The sequence below is a fragment of the Phascolarctos cinereus genome, unplaced genomic scaffold (genome assembly GCF_003287225.1).
Source record: "Phascolarctos cinereus isolate Bilbo 61053 unplaced genomic scaffold, phaCin_HiC Scaffold_4;HRSCAF=312, whole genome shotgun sequence".
NCBI classification, from domain to species: Eukaryota; Metazoa; Chordata; class Mammalia; order Diprotodontia; family Phascolarctidae; genus Phascolarctos; species Phascolarctos cinereus.
The window spans coordinates 391,129,542-391,152,245 of NW_027555847.1; the positions used below are offsets into that span (position 1 = coordinate 391,129,542).

The following is a 22,704-nucleotide window of genomic DNA, read 5'->3' on the forward strand; positions in this document are numbered from 1 at the left end:
TAATGAGATCAAATGAAATATTTTAGAGAGAAAAGATAAGAAGGGGTAGGAGAAAGCCTTAGGGCATATCCACACAAGAGAGTAGAATGATGTGGATGAAGAGCCGGCAAAGAAGAAGGAGAAAGAATGGTTAGTTACGGGGAGAACCAAGCAGTGACACAAAAGCTCAGAGTGGAGAGAGTATCCAGGAAGAAACAGTGATCAACCAAGCCAAAAACTGCAGAGAGGTCAAGAGGGATAGGGATTGAGAGAAATCCACCATATTTGGCACTGAAGAGATTACTGGCAAGTAAGAGATCAGGCAAGTAGAGAGTATAGTGGAAAGAATATTAGGAAGACCTGAATTCAAACCCTGCCTTAGACACTTACTATATATGCGACCCTAGGCAAATCATTTAACTCGCAACCTCAGTTTTCTTATCTATTAAATAGGGATGCGAATATCTTCTACCTCCCAAGGTTGTTGTAAATATCAAATGAGATTTTATTTCTATATGAAACACACACAAATGCTCATATATATACACATACACATATATGTCTAAATATACACATATATGCACGTGTATGTGTGTACATATATATGTACATACACATATATAAAAAATGTGTATGTATGTGTGTGGATAGACCTATATACAAATAGTGCTTTGCAAACCTTAAAGCACTATATAAATGTTAGCTTTATTATTATGATTATTATTATTATTTGCAGCAGCAGCAGTAGCAGTAACTTTGGAGAGCAGTTTCAATTAAATGATAGGGTCAGAAGCCAAAAAGAGTGAGAAAGGGAGGAAGCAAAAGCACCTAGTATAAATGGCTTTTTCAGAGAATTCAGCCAAGAAGGGGAAGAAAAATACAGGAAAAAGTCAAATTTCACATGGTTTTTATGTGCATTTTAGAGATATTTTGTCAGAAAAGGGTCTTTAAGATACTATTTTGCTCTATCAAATCAAAAGCTTTCAATAGTCAACAATTAAACACAGTGTGATCTTGCATTTTCTACATCAGAAAAGATGTGGTCCAGTATAGAATATCATTTGCAAAAAGTCTGCCTTTTCCCTTCTTAGAGCATCACAAGGGAATCCTCAACATATGAGCATATTATTCTTTAAATTTTTGGAGTCACAGGAGAGCAGACATATTGGTCTCTACTTGTTGTTTTTTTCCCTCATTCACCTTTTGATTGTTTGGGTGTTGTTGCTGTTGACAGTCAGATTTATTCCATGATTTTAGTATCCAGATACTATGTAAATTGATTCCTCAACTTCCTCGCATTTATTTCACCTGTAGCATGGATCTCCTCTATGTAAATTTGATCTTCATTCAGCTGCATTTTTTCCCTGTTTTTTATTCTTTCATGCCATTTCTACCTCCTCAATAAAGATTTTCTGAATTGTGATATTGTAGTGACTCCATTGTCCTTGATGAAAAAAAATCTGACATAAAAATCCAGCAGATCTTTTCTATCTTTCTCCCGTTTGTTGCTCTCCTTCAGGTTTTATCTTTAAATGCTTTTATGATGGCTTAACTTTGTTGAAGCTGTTGCCATGCTTTTTTAAACTGATTATAACCTCCATTTATCTCTGTTTTCTGAGATGATACTGCTCATAATCCTTTGCAATCATTTCCCAAAAGATTTTATAGATAAGTTTCTATTCAAAACTGATGATGTTCTTAGCTGCCACATCTCTCTATTTGGCAAGTAATTGAAGTCATTACAGAATAAGGTGCTGTTGGGCTACTAGGTCAATCTCCTGTATAAAATTATTATAACCTGTGTCTATGTCCTTTTCTCATCCATATATCCCATTTCTTTCTATCAATAACTTGAATACATAATTAGCTAGATTGGATTTTTAATTATGTATCATATTTTTTCTCATGTTCATTCTTTCTTTTTAGCTACATATAAATTTTGATATTTGCTCTAACAAATCAGAGATGTAACTGTAAACAGATAGCTGATTCAGGAATGACTCCCATATCAATAATGGATCATGAGTTATTTTCTATCTGCTAAACTACAATTGATTTCTCTTTTTTTTTTGAGGACATTAAATGATCACTATGAGAAGTATCTCCCAATTCATTCCTCAAAGTATTCATGATGCATGGGACTGGCACTTCTCATTCTCAAATGTATTTTTTCACCATCCTCACCTTTTTCCCACTTTGCACTGAAATAATTGAATATCAAAGTATATACTGATTAATTGGAAGGATCTACGGAATTCTTTGTAGAATTTCTTGACTTGTCCATCTTCCACAACAGATGTTGGTCTACATGCTACAATTACTTCCATGGTGAGTTATGTTCAAATACTTATTATGATCAAAATAGTCCCTGAAATGACGTTTCCTATTGCACTGTAAATCTAACCCCTTATTTGTCTCAGAGAACATGTGAGCCATCCTTCTATTTAGTTGTAACTACCTTTTCTATTTATAGCAAAATGTCAAGACTGATGTGATTTAGCTCCTTTCCTTCAGTGGCCATTGAATGAAGATCATATATTTAGATTACCAACAGGTTATAGACTGTCTAAAGTTTATAGACTGGCTCAAACTGTAATTCTTAATATCTTCTGCTCCCTTACCATCATTTTACCACCATCATTTTACTAGAGAGGAGCAGCAGGGAGCTGCACAGTACTGCATGCCGTTTTGCATTTTTCTTTGTTTGATGAGTTTCCACAGCTAAAGAATTCATCACCAAGTGGCCAGGTTCAGTCCGCTGCTAGGACCATGCTTGAAGTCTTTTCAGCAGGGTAGAAGTGTGCAGAGCTTGTGTTCTGATGTCATGGTCTTTGAGAGTCCAGGGTCATCTCCATTTCATGATGAAGAACATGGGTAGGGCTTTGTGGAAGCCAACCCACCATTAGGTTTTTGGCTCGTATGCTACACCATTGTTTCATGCTGAGTTTGTGCTCCACAAGAGTCCTTAAATATTTGTACACAAACTGTTGTCTAGTCATCTGTCATCCTGTAATTGTTAAACTGATATCTAAAAACCTAAATATAATTTACATTTTTATTTCTAAAATTTCATCTCATTAGATTCAACTCATGATTCTAGCTTTTTGAAATATGTTTGGATCCTGATTCTGTCATAAAAAAAGTTAACACCTATTAGCTAACCCTCTCAGCTTCACATCATCTACAACTTTGGCAAGCTTGCCTTCTATGCCTTTGATAAAAGCATTCAAAGAAAGTCACCTATAAAAAAGTAGAATAGTACAATGTGCAGGATAGATCACTGGGGCACTGAACTAGAGATCTATCAATGATTTGGCAATGAGACTGTAATGACCATTTTTTGGATCTTATCATTCAACTAATTTTTAATTCATAGAGCAGTACCATCATCTAGCCCTCATCTCTCTCTCTCTCTTGTTTACAAGACTTTAACAGACTGTTTGTTACATACTTTGCTGACACGTAGGTATACTATTTATATAGTATTTTCCTGTCCCGCTATATTAGTTTCCACATCAAGAAATGAAGTTAGTCTGGCAGGACCTGTACTTGATTAAGCCTTGACTGATGCTTTCTTTTCTAAGTGATCACAAATCATCTCTCAGATAATGTCCTACAATTTTTCCAAGAACAAAGGTCAAACCAATTAGCCTGCAATTCACAGACTGCCCTCATCCTTGATGCAATCTAGCCAGACTAAGTTCCTTTCCTCAGAAGGAGAAGGGAAAGAGGCAGAAATAGCCAGAAAGATTGATTAATCCATAATAAATATAACCCCTGATAACTCCTTACTTAGCTCTTCCATTATTGGCATTTGGGGTCTATTTATTCAAGATAGATATACTTGAATAAGGTCAAAGTTGCCTCTGCTTTTCTGGGTAAAAACATGGTCCTAGCTCTAACTAGTGGAGTCATCTGGAACCTTCTGGCACAGACCAGGTCTGCTTTTTTTGTCAACAGTGCATGTGCTGTTTTAATTCTCCAAGGCTTAAATGGACAGCAAAGACTTGGAAGGCTTGACAATGAAAATTAGCCATGGGTTTTTGTATACTTTATATATTTATGTGTCTCTGATGATCTGTATAATATCAATAAACCTCTGTTAGGTTTAAGAAGTAGGAGATTGTCCTTCTTTTTCTTGAGATTCAGGAGTAGACTAGCTCATTTTCTCTGTTTTTGCAGATCAATACAACATTTAGAGGCAACATGGTGGACCAGAAGGAGCCTTGGATTTGGGCTGAGAAAAAAAAATACAGGTTCAAATCTTTGCTTTGCTACTTACCAGCTGGGTAAGTTACTGCTTTGTTTCTTACTAGCTAGGTAAGTCTCTTTACCTCTAAGTGCCCCAGTTCCCTCACCCAAGAAATGAAGGGGTTAGACTAGATGATTTCAAAGATTCCTTCTACCTCTAAATACCATAATGCTGCGATCTGTTTTTTCAAAGTTCTAGAACACCTCTTTTATTCTCACTGATCTTTCACAGGGTCATTGATAAGTGGGTTTAGCAATCACATCTGCTCATTCTTTCAGTATTCTGGAATATAGTTCATCTATACCTAGTGACTTGAACACCTACATGCCCCTATTCACCTCCTTTCTCAACTATACAGTTCATTTTCTGTTATAGTTCTGGTACCTTATTGTTGTATGGAGATGAACCTGTTTATGAGCAGGTTCCCAAGACTACATTGTGGTGCACCAGTTTTAGCAGGTCTCATGAAGCAGGAAAGGCTTTGAGTATAGTTGATGAATGGTCTGCTTGCTGTCTGAGGACTGGCCAACTAGATGTGGAGAAGTTTATCATCAGAGGGTAGAAGGTAGTGATTTTATCTTAAAATATAGTAACTTGTGAAGACCATTTTCTACAGTGTAGAAGGGTTGAAATCTGCATAGCAACAATAAAAACAACTAACATATCTATAGTGTATTAAGGATTACAAAGTTTTGGAGATTTCTGGGAAAAGTTGCTGAGCTGGTAGATGAAATAATCATAATAACAAAATCAATAATGTCCAAAAGTACTGAAGTACACTCCTAGGATGGTATCACCAGATTGTATAAATCTGAGGAACCTCTCAAGCTAATAACCAGCAATTTCATCTACTCCAAAATAGCTGATTAAACAAATCAAAACAAGTCTGATGTTTTGTGGCAGTCTTAGAAACTGGCAATAATGACAAAATATGGAACTAGTCAATATTGGAGGGGCTGTGAAAAGATAGGCATCATATTACATCATTAGTGGAACTGTGAATTTGTCTAAAGCAATTTGGAATTATACTAAAAAATTACTAAAATGTTCACACCTTGTGACCCAGAAATACCACTGCTAGGCATATACTTCAAGGAGATAAAAAACAGAAAGAAAGGGAAGTCCCATAAATATCAAAATATTCATAGTATCTTTTTTTTGTAGTAGTAAAGAACTGGAAATAAAATGGATGCACATTGATTGAGATTGACTGGGGAATGACTAAATTAACTGTAGTACATGAATGGAATGGTATTACATACTGTGTGTGCAGGAAATGAGGAATATGAGGAATTCAGAGAGACATAGTGAGCATTATATGACGGATGCAGAGGGAAATAAGCAAAACCAGAAAAACAATATATACATGACTATAACACTGTACATAGCAACAACAACAAAAATGAGCTCTGTAATTATAATGATTAGGCTTGACCTTGAAGAAGAGTTGACAAAAAGCAGACAACTTCCTCTTTGTAAGGAACTAGGAGCCTATGGATATAGAAGCCTATATAAAAAAGGCATCCCAAAAGTTTTAGTTGAATTATTCTCTCTCTCTCTCTCTCTCTCTCTCTCTCTCTCTCTCTCTCTCTCTCTCTCTCTCTCTCTCTCTCTCTCTCTCTCTCTCTCTCTCTCTCTCTCTCTCTCTCTCTCTCCCGTCCTCCCTCCCTCTGTTAATTGGGTAGGGATCAGAGGGGGGTAGAGATAGTAGTCAGGATTGAAGGATATGTAAAAGCATAATATAGCAACAAAAAACTTTAATAATAGCTGATCATACAGGAACAAAAATGACACTGAAGATTATTTGCCAACTGAATTGTTCAGAATCTGTCCTGAAGTGTGGGCCAAATCTAGAATTTTCTAGCCTATTATAATAACTTTACCAGTAGGGCAGCTAGGTGATGCAGAGCCTAGAATTAGGAAGACTCATCTTCCTGAGTTCAAATCTAGCCTCAGACATTTACTAGCTGTGTGACCCTGGGCAAGTGACTTAACCTTGTTTGCCTCAGTTTCCTCATCTGTAAAATGAGCTGGAGAAGGAAATGGCAAACTATTCTAATATCTTTGCCAAGAAAACCCCAAAAGGGGTCACAAAGAGTCAGACACAACAACAAACAACAAAATGGTCTCTTTAGTATAAAAAATATGTATCCCACTCTATCTTTAAAAAGAGAAATAATTTTCTTTCTTTTCTTTTTTTTTTTTGGCCTCAATTACAGATCCATTAATCTGTTGGGCATTCCTTCAAAACTCTTTACTGGCTTTCTTCTTGAGAAACTGCAGGACTGAGTTTTTCAAATTAAATCTTTCATGAGGAGTGAGCAATTTTCAGAAACATACTGTTTGGTGATCCCTGGTTATCACTGTTGGAATAGTTAATCTGTCTCATCAAGAACACAGCTAAGAGCAATTTAAGATGATTTGCAGCATTCATCAACCTATCATCAGTCTTTGATTAAACAAACAGGGACTGTCTTTGGGCCAAACCGTATAACAGAATGCCAGTACTATTTTCCTCATGTCTGGTATCTTGAACATGTGGCTTTCACTTTAACAACTGAGACTATCTGCTCTATGGGCACTTGTTAGCAAATCCAGTCATGAACCATTTGAGCTCGAACACCTTCCCAAGACTCAGTAGGGACAACACATATTTGAAAACCAGCCTAATGGATGTGTGAACAACTGAATCTTCTTGATTAAGTTCAATTCATCAAATATATATTAAGCACCTTCTATACTGCTGAGTCATCAGAAATCAAAATACTTCAATCCTGTTCTCTTTCCCTGCTCAAGTTCACTGAACAAGAAATTAATGTTATTCTCTCAGATGTCATGGAGGATTGATACACAAATGTCCTCTTCCAACAATCTTCATGTGCTTTTCTTATTGGATCACAGATTTAGGGCTGGAAGCAAACTTGGAGGTCATCCAGTCCCACCTTCCTCATTTTACAGATCAGGAAACTGAGGCCTAAAGAAAGTAAGTGACTTGCCACATGATCCAGAAGTAGTAAGAGTCAAGAGCTGGAACTAAAACCCAGGTGCTCTGATATAAAATTCAATACTCCTTCCACTACACTATTCTGCCTCTCAAAATTGAGGGAGAAGACATTGCCTATTATGGAGTCCAAGTCTTGTATAAAGACCTGTGAGTTCTTCCCTGAGTTTAATTCCAGAAAAAAAAAGTTTCAGACAAATCTGGATGATTTCTTTTATTACAATAAAAGTTCTGTGATCCAAGAGTTTTTATGCTTTACTTAACTTCTAGAAAACTTAGAGCCAAATTGAGTAGCAATTATTAGCACATAGGTAACTCTAAACATTTCTCTCATGTAATTCAGAAGTAACCTTCCACAATATACAACTATAGAATTGGGCTTCCCTTTAGACGATTAGTCTCTAATCTCTTTTTATACCTAATTATTCATGTTTACATTAATAATTCTCCCCTAATCCTTACTGAAGTAGACTAGATATAATTCCCACATAAATATATAAAAGTGAAAAGTAGTTTTTTTTAACAAAAAAAACCTAATAAAACCTTAGGCTTCATTGATAGCAGTATAATGTCCAGATCATGGAAATTAATTATCTCACAATAAACAGAGTTAGTCAGACGTTATCCTGTAAATAGGACTCTCTATTGTAAATATGGTTAATTCTGGATACCATGCTGCAAAAAACACCTTTACATGCTAGATTACCTCTAGAGGGGGGCGGCCAGTATACAGAAAAATCTAGAAACCATCTTATTTACAGAGTAATTATGACAGAATTAAAGATCGAGAAATCTAAGGTGGGACAAGATCTCTGTCTTCAATGATTAGAAGAATTTTCATTTAGGAAGAGGAACAGACTTATTCTGCACTGGCACAAAAGAAAGAATTGGGACTTGTGGATTCAGGGGTGGGGAACCTGTGGCCTCGAGGACACATGTTCTTCACCCCAAAAGACACTAAAGGGAAAAAAATTCAATTGAATGGAAGTAAAGACTTTGTAGCAAGTATAGCAGCTCACTCAAGGAATAAAGGAGATACGAACTACATCCCTGGAAGTATTCAAGCACACGTTCAATGAGCACTTGTTGCTTGGAAGTTGCTTTCAGCAACATGGCATACTAAGAAAAGTACAGGATTTGGGGATCAAATAACCCATGTTTGACCCAACAGCAGGATTAAACAGAAAATCTGGGACAGAAAAGCAACAAAACCTGGAAACTAGGTAGTTTGTACAGGAAGAGATAGTGGCTTCTGAGTGATATAGGGGCCATCTGGAGAGGCCAGACTCCGAAATGCCTGGTAAAGCCAAAGTACAGCTTCCTTCTCACCAACTTCCCAAAACAGGTAATGGAAGTTGGTCCTTTTAACTTCTTAATTAATTTTATTTCTGGAAAAAAGCTCAAGCCATATAATTTACTAATGAAAATACATTTTTGCTCTTTAGGACCAAACACTTCATGCTCTTTAGGTACAAAAATGTAACTTAAATACATCTAGATATCCAATAACAAGAAAGTCCAACATTCAGTATTAGAAGTCTTTTTTCCCCTTATTTCTATCTGAATTATTTGAAGCTATATAAACAAAGTCTTTAGGCTATAGACAAATAAGTAACAAGCAATTTAACAAAACAACCAGTCACACTTATAACTTATTAGATACATTCAGATATAACATAGGAGCATAAAAATAAGGATATGATACTAGTTATGATATCATGGTCATGCCAATTTTAAAAAGAAAGTGAAACAATATATGTAGTACTCATAATATCAATTATATTCACTTCTATTTTACGAACAATCAGTTTTCTCATCATTAAAATGAAGGCACCTGTTGGGTGTGATGATAGAAGGGGTTCTTATTCAGGTACAGGTTGGACTACATGGTCTTTGAGGCTCTGAGATACTGTCACCAGATGATCTCTGAGGTCCTTCTGATGCTAATGAACTAAGAACTCTATCAAAAGAATAAACAAAATGTATTTCCATGCCTCAGAAATTGCATGAAACTGCATGTACTATGGAAGAAGGAAGTACTTGGAGTTTTGGTGGGGTAGTTCAGCTGGTTGTAGAGCAAGGTGATGATGATATCAAAGTTGTAAGTTGAAACCTCATTTGGGCTGGAGACGATATAAACACACCATGACATTGAATTCAGGGCTGCTTTTTTGGAAAAATGCTTGCTGCTGGACCCAGGGAGACCAGCTGCTTCTGAACAAACTGGGGCTAACTCCTCTATACGACTTGAATAGTAACTTGAGGAACACATCACAATTATGACTGCACAGTAAGTACCACCAGCGTCTGATAAAGTATAGTGGTTAGGAAGGTCTCTGGTTAAAGAAGATATGATTCTAAGGCATATAGTGGCGGTTGGAGTTGTTTTTGTTATCATCATCATCATCATCATCACCATCATTATTGGTGTAGTAGTTTTTCAGTTATGTCATATTCTTCACAATCCCATTTGGGGTTTTCTTGGCAAAGATACTGGAGTGGTTTGCCATTGCCTTCTCCAGCTCATTTTATAGATGAGGAAACTGAGGCAAAGAGAGTTAAGTGACTTGCCCAGGGTCACACAGCTAGTAAATCTCTGAGGCTAGATTTGAATTCAGGAAGATGAGTCTTCCCGACTTTAGGCCCCTCATTCTATCCACTGGACCACCTAGCCGCCATTATTATTGTTGTTGTTGTTGCTAATAATAAGAATAAGCAATATGTTATCTCATTTTGTCCTCACAATAACTCTGGGAGGTAGGTACTATTATGATACCCATTTTACATGTGAGGAAACTGAGGCTGAGAGAGATTAAGTGACTTGTCCCAGGCTATCCATTTGATAAGCTTCTGAGATAGGATTTGAACTCAAGTCTTCCTGAACCAGTCTAATACTCTATCCACTGTGCTCCATGTTCTTTCTTTTAAGAATTTTCAGGAGTTTGTGACACACTTGACAGAGTTTTCTAAAGGAGCTTATATTCTGAACAAAAGTTCTGGGATCTTCTTCTCTCCCTCCTCCCCTCTCAGCAAATATACTTTAAAACTATAGGCCACTAGGAGTTTCTTCTTTGGGGAGTTGGAAGGTGGCATAGTAAAAAGATCATGTGCCATCCCTCAGTGACACACACATCTGGATAAAAAGTGAAAAGTTCAGCCCGTCATCTAGATATTTGGTCTACATGATACCAGATGTTTTCAGTAGTTCAAAGATTTGGATGACTCCGTTTTTCCCAATCTGATGGTGGTGCATCTATTAGGAACATTTAATAAATTCCATTTTTTTTACCATTTGACAAAGAGTCCTGTTTTAATAGAGTAATAACAATTCACATTTATGAAGGCCATTAAGATTTACAAAATGATTTCCTCACAACAACTCTGTGAGGCAAAAAGCACATATTCTCTGGATTAGATAGAAGAAAAGCCTGTAGAGAGACAGCCTGCAACCAGAAGGGACCAAAACTTTTAGGAGCATCTCCAGTGTTGCTGCAGTGATCATACAGACTCAGAGAGGCCCCTGGAAATTATTCTTAGTAGCTCCTTCAGTGTCCCAATCCACCCCACTGTAATTCTAATTCTACCCCGTCCTCAAATACTCTTGCATTGAGGATAAAGAGAATAAACTAGATTCATGCCACTCAGTCAACAAACCTTTATTAGCTGCTAATGAGGATACAAAGAAGGGCAAAAATTATTTTAACTTCCAATGGACTCATTCAGCCTATGGAGGAAAGTTCATTTACTCTTGTAAATCAAAAATTACTCTTTAGGACATTAATTGTATTCAATTCTGTTTTGATCTTCTAAATATTCTTTTTTCTTTTTCTAGATTCAGGCATTCTATTTCCAGGAAAGATTCCAGAAAGGCCTTAGTGTTTGTTCTTGACAAAACAACTTCTTGGTTAACCCTATGCTGAGGGTGGAGAGTGGTATGAGGGGGACAATAAAAACAAACTCAAAAATTTGACATTACTTCAAGTTTCACTAAGAAGTTACACAAAGTAAATATTTTGTGTTTTCTTATAAAGATTTGATAAATATCTTCATATTTGTAAGGCAAGGCCTACTACAGAACTGGTGTTCTCTAACTGCATGACCTCTGGGGATGGCTGTCAAATGAACTGTAGCTGGCCAAGTTTGACTACAGGAAAATATTTGTAGCTACAGCACATGAAGTATCAATATTCAGCATTCAACTGATAGATGAAAGGACACTCTCAGACCCTGTCGATCTTGTCCTGACTATTGTTTTATGGTAGTCTACTGAGCTGAAGTGCACCACTAATTTACCCTTTACAAACTTTTAACAGTTCAGCAGGCAGCAAGGTGGTGCAGAGGATAGACCACCAGACCTCAAGTCAGGAAGACCTGAGTTCAAATTTGACCTCAAACATTTACTGGCTGTGTTACCTTGGGGAGATCACTTAACCCTCTTTGCCTCAGTTTCTTCATCTGTAAAATGAGCTGGAGAAGGAAATGGCAAACTACTCCAGTAGCTTTGCCACAAAAACCCAAATGGGGTCACAGAGTTGGACACGGCTGAAATGACTGAATAACACATAGTTGAACATGCTTTTTGCTTGTCTTAGATATTGCCATCTGACTAGGGAAGGATGAAGTAAGCTGTCTTTGCTCAGGCTCAAATAAGACACCTAGGCGGCACAGTGGACTGGACTTGGTATCAAAAAGACTTGGTTCAAAACCTGCCTCAGCCACTTACTTGCTAGCTACATGATAAGCAGGTAACTTAATTTGTCTAAGCCTCTGTTTTCCAATCTGTACAATGGAAATAATAATAAAACCAATCTCAAAGGGCTGCTGTGAGGTAAAAATGAAATATGTAAAGTGTTTTGCAAAACTTAAAGTACTATATAAATGTTAGCTACTATTACTGTTTGTTCACAGCATAGATTGAAAGAGTGGAATGAAACATTCCAGTGGAATTTCTTCAACTGACAAATGTACTTTTGTCCTAACTGTTGACACCATTAAGACTGGGTGATAGAATGATGCTTCAAAACAGGGACCTAAATGTGTAGGTTTGTGAAAGGACAATGTACCTGCTTCACATTCAATGCAATAGTATTAGAAGATTAAGTCTTTAGGTAAATGGTCATAATTTCCAAAATTATAATCTCAGAAGAAGCTGCTAACACTTCCCTCAATCTAGTTGGTGTCTATAGAACCAAAGTAGTCTTAGATGGGACTAAAATATTTCGTTGTTACTGCTTGTTGAAATGGTATTTCCAGATCCCTGCTCCTTAAGCAGTCACAAAGACAAGGACACAATAGACAGAATGAATCTCTTGATTACATTCAATTCTGAGGTTGTATAACCGCCATTTGGTTTAAACTAAACCATATTTTATTATAGTATGTTTAGTAAACACTTCTAGAGTTATGAATTTACTATCTTTGCTTTCTTTAGTTGGCTGGCTTCAAACCATAATGTGTAGTTAAACAAAACTGTGATAGTTACTTCAGTGTTAATTAACCATTCAGCATACAGGGACCATACTAGATGGCAAAAAGCAAGCATGAAAACTGGTTCTTAACATGCATTAGAAATCATGAAAATAATTGGGAAATAAAGCTTGCAGTGTATAGCATGCAATCAGTTTTCTCTAAAAACAGCAAAAAGTACACCCAGAATTTCCCTTGGGAAATTCTGCACATGTGTACACACATGCCACATGCTAGTAACATTTCTGAAAGCAAGGGAAATTTTTTTAAACCATTTTTTTCTTCTTTGCTGTTTGGCTTCCGTTTTTCTCCACATCAACCTTTTTTTCTGTGCTGCATTCAACTCCTTTTAGCTTCAGTTAGAATAATTTAGCCTGCTTAGACAGTCCTGTCCTTACAGTCTCGGCAATGAAAGTTCCTTTTTCCATAACAATGGGACAAGATGATGTTTTATTATTATTCCATAATCTGTAATTATTTCTAGCTTCAGTATCAAATGTCAAAGTTCTATCTAGCTCCATACAATGTTTTTCTTTTCAGATATCCTATACTGCAATATATCATCAATACTTAGCATAAACACAGGCAGCTACTAAGACGCCAGAATGTAGCTGAGTAAAGGAAATGAAGGAAGATGAAGCAGGTAGAAGAAATCTATGTGACAGGCTTCAGTTTATCCCTATTTGGTATCTCAATATTATTTTGTACTGGAAAGGTATGAACAGCAGGCTGTTGCTGCCCAAACAAAAGACTTAAGCTAAGTTGTGAGATGGCTCATTTCCCTAAATTCTTTCTTGCACTCACCTTCAACAGGCTGGGTTGTTTCCTGGGATGCTGAAGTTTCCTTAAGCTCCTCTTGGGATGGCAGAGATGGTGGGCTAATGCACTTAGGGACTGGAGAGGACGGGGCAGCAGGAGCACTCAAGTCTAAGCAGAGCTCAGTCCTGCCACGGCTCGTACTCCGACTTCTCAGCTCTTTCTCATACTCCTCGGTTGCCAACTGCTCCAAGTATTTGTATCTGAAAGTTAAATTCCAAAGGGTTTCCGTAAAAAGAAAGAGAAGGCTGTGGTTGCTGCTTGTTTATGGCTGAAACACCTGCAGAGTGAGCAGATTTCCTGATGCATGGACTACAGTGCAAAACTGACTGATGGGTCAGTCTACCAGAAAAGGACAGCAACGCCAAGATATTAATGATAAAGAAAAAATGTACATCATTCATAACAGCTCAAATAGGAAAAAAAAAGACAATATCACTTGGTCCCCAGATACTGCTGGTCTTTTCTGCATTAATCCTATCTTTCTCTCTTTAGAAACATTTGAATAAATAATCCAAACAAACCCTTCCCCACAACAGTGATGGTTCTAAACGACAACTCTGAGAAGTGCACAGATGAGGAAGAAGGAGGATGGTTCAGTGCAATGGCTTAAAAAAAGTTCCCTAGAAAAATACCAATAGTGAGAGTTTGGATTGAGGCCTCTGAGTTTCTGAACCTGCTTCAACGCTAACAGCAATGTGCTGGAATTCACTTTGTTCTCTCAGTGTCTACAATGGAAACTTTTTTATATTCTAAAATATTTCTGAGCCGGACTCAGCCACCCAATAGCTTGGACCTGACGTCACATAGAGTTGATTCATCAAAGTCAGTTTAAAAGAACAAAGATACATCTGTTTTGCATTTTAGGCAGGCAGAACTCACTGCTTATTAAGACCAGCTACCAATCATATTCTTCATACTATGCTTTATAGAATCAGACCAAAATAACTTTGAAATATGTGCCTCTTCCAGATGTCTGCTAATTTTACCCACCATTATTTGCTAAGGAATAAATTGATGGATATAGCTGTAGCAGACTTATGACTATCTTATCCACAATTAAACTCCTAAAGAGCAACTTTGAGACCTGTCTCCCTCCTCCTCCTCCCTGACAATCTATGTGGTCAGTAACCAATGGCCAATGGATTATGACATTCTCACCCAAGGAGCCCTCCAAATTCCTGCATACTCTATCCTTACTACATCCTAAATACACTTATGATGAGGAAATTGTCGCATATTTTAACAGATTTTCTGGAAACCAATGCAAGGTTTAATGTACATTCCTGTTTTCTTGCCTCAAAGGCTCTAGTAATTCTCTCACTTGTAATATCCTCTTCCCTGCTTGCCATCTAGTCAAATACCACTTACCTTTTTAGGCTCAGCTCCAGGCCATACCTTCATGGGGCATGTGGGGCTGGGGAGATGAGGGAGGCAAGAAGGTTTCTAACAGCATGGCAACTGGAAGTAATTTCTCTCTCCACTGAAAGTCCTATAGCTCTAACTATAAGAGACCCTCATTTGGCATTTATGATTTACTGTTTTGTATTGTTAGTTGCCTTTGTACGTGTATACAGTTTATATCCCTGTACTAACTTTACGCTCCTTGAGAATGAGCCATATTTTATAGATATTTGTAATGACCTCAGCACCTAGGACAGTGTCTGGCACACAGCAGACACCCAGTAAATGTTTGCTGCTGCTCAAAAATAAATGTGCCATAAAAATATTAAGAAAAAGAAAACAAATGTGCCATACTAATGCAATGTTGGTGGCCCAACCATTCTGGAAAACAATTTGGAATTATATGAGGAAAGTGACTAAAATGTCAGAACAATTCGAACAACCAATTTTACTGCTAGGATATGCCCTAAGGAGGTAAAAGTTAAAAAGAAAAGTCACCATAGTATTTTATAATAGCACCCCCTTTTTAATAGCAAAAAACTAGAAGCAAAGTAGAAAAGAATTGATTGGGGAATGGTTAAATTACATGCATAGAAGCTGGTAAAGTTTTTGCTTTTGACTATCTCTATTTGGAGAAGAAAATGGCACCTTCCTTGACGACAATTTCATTTTCCAGAAAGTGGGAAAAAAGCAATAAAGGGACCTCTTACTTTGGACTCATCTAACAAACGAGAAAAAAGTGGTTGAGGATGAAGAAGAGACAGAAGAGGCAATGATCAAATCATCTGAGAATTTATAATAGCCATCAAAGTGACCAATCAGCATCAAAATACCTTTATCCTACACTTTAATAAAGCAAATCTCTAAAAGTTCAGAGAAAAGATGGCTAAAAACTCACAGTTAATTCAATGCAATTTTCTTAAGTACCCACTCTGTGTTGGGTGTTAGTTATGAATAATGAAAAATTGATATGGTTGTAAAGTTTAGAATCTAATTGGTTGGCAGGATGAAATATGCACAATTAAATATGATACAAGTACAACAGGGTAAAATCAGAGATGAAGTACACTAGGAAAATTTGAGCAGGAAGAGATATCACTTTGGATTGGATCAGGTTAGACTTTATGGAGGAGGTAGTATCTGAGCTGAACCTTGGAAAAAGGAATATTTCAGCAAGATGAGATGAAAAAGGAATGAGAGACTCTGCATGAATTCCAGAAGCTGGAAAAGTGCAAGACTAGATGAGGGGAAAAAAAACTTACCTGGAATTCAGAGAATGAAAGAAAGCTGAAAAAGTATACTAGAGCTAGAATGTGAAGGGCCATGGATAACACTCATTGAAGAGTTTGGATTTTATCCTATAGAGGATGGTGAATCATTGAGGGCTTCTGAGAGGGGAGTGATATGGCCAAACACATATTAGGATAGTCCTTTTGACAGCTGTGTAAAAGACGGATTGGAGAGAGGAGACACTGGTTAAGGGTTTTTTTAACAGAATGAAAGTCTAAAAGCAAAATTCTGATTTTATAATTGTAAACAAGCTGAATAAGGGGAAAAATACTTGGAAGCATCTAAAGAGAGCAGTAAAGCTATCTAGAAAGTTTTGTGATGAGGTTAGATTTGAGAGGACAAGTAGTTTAATAGGAAGAGCAGTGAAGTGTAGAGAGGGCACCATACTACAGTGGAAAGGTCACTGGACTGAAGGACAGAAGACTTGTATTCAAATCCTGTCTCTGCTACTCTGCTACAAGTAGTAACTTGTGCAACTTTGCACATCTCACTTAAACTCTTCGGAATTCAGATCCCTCATTTGCAGAATGAGAAGGCTGGTGTAAATGTTCTCAAAGGTCCCTTCTAACTCTAAATATATGATCCCATAAGTAGAAAAAGTGGAAAAACAGACATAAAATAAAGGCTGAATACAAAGGACTACTTCAAACCAGTAACAATAGGCTCAGGAAAACTTTAAAAAAACCCAAATCTTCTGAAAAGGATCATGATAAATGTTAAACATTTCACTAACTCAAGTTTAGGACCTTACGTTTATCACTATTATGTCTGACCTGTCAAGATTTTCCTGGATCCTGACTCTGTCGTCCAATTTTTTGGCCATTGAGGCTTTATGTGACATGTAAACTTGATAAGTACACCTTTACTTTAGTCAATGATGAATGTATTAAGCAGCACAGGGGCACTCCCTTAGACATCTCACTCCAAAATAACATAAACTCATCAATGACTGCTATTTGGTTGAATTATTCTACCAGTTTGAAATCTACTTAATTCTAATTAGGCAATATATATTAGGCACTTAATACATGTTTATTGAATTGAATTCAATTAATTAGAGAATTTAATTATCTAAATCTCTATTTTGTTTTACAATGATTACTGAAATATAATCACTAATATACTGAATGAGAGAACTGAGATTTTAAAAGACTCCACTAGGCAGGAACAGTCGATTAAGACCAGATACGCCAAAATTTACCATGGATAAATGTAAAGTATGGTTCTTAAATTAAAAAAAAGATCAATTACAGAGATATAGAATGGAATGGGGGGAAGATGTTTATTTCTAGCAGTTCATTCATAAAAAGACTGAAGTGTTTTATTTGACAGCTAATGACATACATTCAGTAAATATTTGTTTAATGTAACACCCTAGAATTTTGTCAGGAATCTCAAGTCTATAATTGGCAGACTCTATTCTCTTCCCTTTATTTGAAAATTGGGACATTTACCCTGTTCTAGTCCTGTATGTCTTCTCTATGATCTTTCAAAGGTCCCTGACAATGGCACAAAATCTTAATAGCCAATTCATTATTCTAGAATGAAGCTAAAGTGAATTCGTTAAAGGTAACTAGTTTTTCTCTTATTATCTCCTTAGTTATTTTGGATTTCAATTCCCTATTAGCCATTTTCCCCATTTTTTTCAGTCCAAGATGATTATCCTTGGTAGAGAAAAGCAAAATGATTTGGATTTGTGCTATGTTGTTTGTACATGGTTCCATCTTCTGTGTCTTTTAAAAAAAGAGTCTAAATTGATCAGTGAGATTCCTATACAGTCATGTCATTTCCCTTGAAATGACTACCCCTTTTCTTCCTCATATAAATGTGTGTATGTGTGTGTGTGTGTTTTGACTCTTGAGAGTTTCCCATCACTTCTGAAATGACTTCTACACAATTTTAGGTCATGGGTACCTACTAATCTTTTCTGAGGACCAAAACTATATGAACTTGAGCAAGTTCAGTAGAAGCGAGGGAGATAGGTGAAAGGTGAGAAGTGGTGGTCACACAGGGTATTTTAGAGTAAAAAGACTTAGAGGAGGAAGAACTCAATGATGAAGTCCAAGGCATAGTCATGCTCATGGCTATACTTGGAAACTTGGAGCTTTCCAAGTAGTCCAGATTTAAACAGGACACTCAGGCACTGTGGGTAACAGAAATTAGAATAAGAAATGTTCAGAAGATAGAAGGGTATATATAATCATAGATGAACAGAAAACAGTAGCATTAAATGGTGACAACAGTCAGAACAGTTCAATTCTTGAATAAGATAAGGCATCTGAAAAAATCTAAGGGAAGTAAAAAGAGAAAAAGGTGCCACTTGCCACATATTTTGCTTCTACTTTTTCTACCATGTGAAAGAATCTTCAAATTGGTAAAGGTAGGAAAATATACTTAAGAACTAGAGCCCAGAGTAGTTGAGAAAGACAGTAACAGAGCATCTACTTTCTTTAAATGAGCTAAAATCTGCAGGTTCAGAAAAATTTGATCCTAGATACTGCAAGAAATCATATACATGATCAAGGAACCACTGTCAATAATTTCTGAGAAACTGTGGAGACAGGACAAATTATCAAAAGACTAGAAATGAGCAAATGTTGCCCAAATTTTCAAAAGGGGGAAAAGGGTTAAATGTAGAAACTACTTTGATGGCAGTCCCTAGAAAAAATTATTTTAAAATTGGAAAAAGAAGATCACTGAAACCATCATGAAATCAATAAGAACAAAATAAAACAAGATAGTTTTATTGACTCTTTTTGTCAGTGTTACTAAACTGTTAGATTTGCTTTGGGTTTGGGTTGACTGAATTTCAGAAAGAGATTTGACAAAATGCCTTTCAGGATATCCGGGTAGACAAAATATCAAGTGCTGTGTGTCAAATAGAACAATTTGTATTAGATCCTAGAGGTCATAGGGAGTCGCTGTCGTTTACTGAGCAGAGGACTGCCATGATTAGACTGATGTTTTAAGAAGCTGTGTGGAAGAGAGATTGAAAGGGTTAACTTCAGGTAAGGAGACTAATTAGAAGTTAACTGCAACAGCACAGAGAGAGAAGTGATGAGGCCCAGAACTAGGGGAGTAGCTGTCTGAGTGGAAAGGAAAGAGAGATGTTGCAGAGACGGAGACATAAGATTTGTCAACTTGGTGAATATACTGGAGAGTGAAGAATCACCCATAATGCTGAGGTTGTTGGCCTGGGACTTTAGAAAAACAGTGGTGCCTTAAACAGAAATGGAAAGTTTAGAAGAGAGGTGGTTTTGTCAAATGCTTTTCTGGAATTCAGGTATATTACATATAGATAATATTTCCACCAGTATTTCTACTTCTATCTACAATTAATAACCCTAGAAAAGTTTTTTTTTTAAAATAAAACCCTATTTTGCTGTGGCTTGTTCTTAATGGTAGTATCCAGAGTGCTGGACCCAAAGTTGGGTTCAAGTCAATGCATCAATGACATTTATTAGGCATCTACTATAGTCAGGTCCCTCTAGATACTTATTGGCTTAGTTTAACTGGGCAAGTCATTCCTCAGCCTTGGTGTCTTTATTTGTAAAATGGAGACAATAATGGCACCTACCTTATCTGGTTTTTATGAAGATCAAATGTGATAAAATCTGTAAAGTGCTTTACAAGCCCTGAAGTGATTTAAAAATGATAGCTACAGCTAATGTCACTATTATTAATCATTATTGTTAATTCTTTTACCTGAATCATTGTACTAGGCTCCTAATGTGTTTTCCCAATTCTAGTGTCTCCCTTCTCGTTCATCTTCTACACTGCTGCCAAAATGATTTTCCTAATGCACAAGTCTGACTATCACTCTCCTGCTCTAAAACTTTCAATGGCTCCCTTTTGCCTTAGATAAAATACAAACTCCTCAGCCTAGTACATAAACATTCCACATTCTGGTTTCAAACTTTCCTTTCCAGCCTTTTTTCCTATTAATACCTCTCCCACATGCTATGTTCTAGCTAAGACAGGTCACAAACCATTTCCCAGACTCTATATGCATACCATCTCCTACCTCTGTTCACTTACTCACACCACTGCTGGGCCTGGAGTGCAGCATTTCCACCTCCATCTTCAGCTTCCTTAACCTTATACTCCTTTGAGGATTAAGCTAGGTACCATCTCTTCAGTGAAACCTTCCTCAATTACCCTAATTCTAAGAGCTTTTTCCCTCTTCAAATTACTTTGCATTGACTGCTTTGTGGGCAAGTTGTATCTCCTTAATAGAATGTAAGCTCCTTGAGGGCAGAGACTGATCATTTTTGTTTCAGAATCCTTATCACCCAGCACAATGCCTGGCACACAGCAAACACCCAATAAATGCTTGTTGAATTGTGGGCACTTAATAAATATTTGTGGAGTTCAATCTGTCTAACAGAACTGAACAGTGATTGCCCTTCTATGAGAAGGAGTATTCCCTGTCAATGCAAATGTTTAAGAGGAGGCTGGGGAATCATCTGTCAGAAATGCTAGAGAAATATTCCTGCACTGGTAGAGAGTCTAGATTAAATGGCTTCTAAACCATTTTTAACCCAAAAATTCTATGAGAGTAAACTGTTTCCTCACACTCCTTATCACACTCAACTTCTCTGCAGCATGTGACAGTGTTAATCACCCATCACTTCAAACTTTCTCTCCTGTATGTTGTGACACTATGCATCCTGGTTCTCCCAATTTTGTGACAACTTTTCCTTTGGCCTCTTTGTTATTTTTTCCTCTCCTCTTTCTCCTTTACTGTGTGTATCTTACAAGTCCCTTTCTTCCTTTAAATCCTCTCCTCTCTCAGTGAGTTTATTCACTGTTGAGTCTTTACATATTCCAAGGTAAAATTCTTCTCTTCCTTTAAGGCCCAAATCATAGACTATGAGAGAGAGAGAGACAGAGAGACAGAGACAGAGAGAGAGAGAGAGAGAGACAGACAGACAGACAGACAGACAGAGAGACAGAGAAAGAAAGAGAGAGAGAGAGAGAGAGAGAGAGAGAGAGAGAGAGAGAGAGAGACAGACAGACAGACAGACAGACAGAGGGACAGAGAGACAGAGACAGAGAAGATCCTTTCTGAGGTTCTTCCAAGCTTGACATCTATGATCTTGCTCAAAAAAATGTGTCAATGAAGAACATAAGACTATACAATAGTATTTATCTTGCTAACCATTATCTGGCATAATGAAATCAACCACTTCCTATGATTTCTGTCCCAAATGCCATCTTTCTGTGAAGTGGCATAGTATGGCCACATCAGCTTGATGAACCACGAAATATCTTTAGCTACTTGGAAGACTGGTTAGATAATTACTCCCATTTCTGTGTTCTCTTTGACCTTTAACATCACCTGTCTTACAGCCCACACCCTAGCTTTTAGGTTGTTTCCACTTCCCAACTCTCAATGAATTGGGATTTTCTTTATTTGCTCCCCAATCTATCAGGTTTGCATTGAGTAGGGAAAACCTTTTTCTCCTGGTGCTATCTATATAGATCTTCAGAAATCAAGTACCCAAAAGAAACTTTTTCAAAACAAAGCACAATTCTGGGCTGCTAAAAAACCTAAAACAATAAATTGCCAAGTTATAGAACCACAAGCTGTGGCTATAATTATTTGCCAGTAATGGGCTATAGAAGCACAATATTTTAGAGTCGGGGGAGGGGGCACTTGGAAAGCATTTAAAAGAACAAACTTGGCCACTCACAGTGTATCCTGGAATCTGAGTGGGTGCAAGAGGAAGGGGAAGAGGAGAGCAGGCAATCAGCCAAGCCTTTTGGACCATCTTAATTGTCTTATTTGGAGAAAAATAAGCAGCCAAAAATAATGAAATGAAATAGCCTCTTCCCAGTCATTTCAGTACACATCAAGGTCTGTCAGAGATAGCTCAGACATTAAGACACAATACCCTGAGACCTCACCAGTAGCTTTTAAACAACTACAGCTGTTTTTGTTTGCCATGTGTGGACATAACCTAAGAGTACAATCACCCAACCTAAAAAAGTTTGGAATCCGGAACTCTATCTAAAACACATTTGAACTCTCCAAATCCTTCAATTTTTTTAAAAACAAAGCAAGACATGTTATTGTCATGCAAGGACTGTTATTGTGACAATTAAATGTAGTAAAATTAAATAAATTCCCTAATGGAAAAAAATATGCACAGAAGAAAAGAAAAACTCCTTAGTTTCTCTGCTGGCCTCCTGTTTGCTTCATATTTCTTGGCTACACTTGATTTTTAGGCATGGTAATTATCTAGTTGGTAGGTAGAAGTAGGTAGAAGAGCAATTTTGAAGTCAAGAAGACCTGGGTTCAAGTATGGTCTCTGACACCTACTTGGTTATGTGACTCTGGGTTAAGTTACTTAACCACTTAGTATCCCAGGCAACATTCTAATATAGGTTATAGATGGTTTGCCAATTTAAGTGATTGGAGGGAGTTTCCACACTAATGAAATCATACATTTAGACAAAAACAAAAGGTTAAAAAAATCAATCTTTACTTTTA

General features: G+C 37.0%; 1 protein-coding gene across 7 annotated transcripts in view; it reads right to left on the reverse strand.

Annotated features, from left to right (window-relative positions):
• FHOD3 (formin homology 2 domain containing 3) overlaps nucleotides 1-22,704 on the reverse strand; it is a 717,939-nt gene that overhangs the window by 100,906 nt on the left and 594,329 nt on the right. For all 7 annotated transcript variants that reach the window (XM_020985701.2, XM_020985700.2, XM_020985699.2 and 4 more), the window contains one exon: nucleotides 13,503-13,717. In XM_020985701.2, coding sequence (XP_020841360.1) covers nucleotides 13,503-13,717 — 215 coding nt within the window. The remainder of the gene's footprint in view (nucleotides 1-13,502; nucleotides 13,718-22,704) is intronic.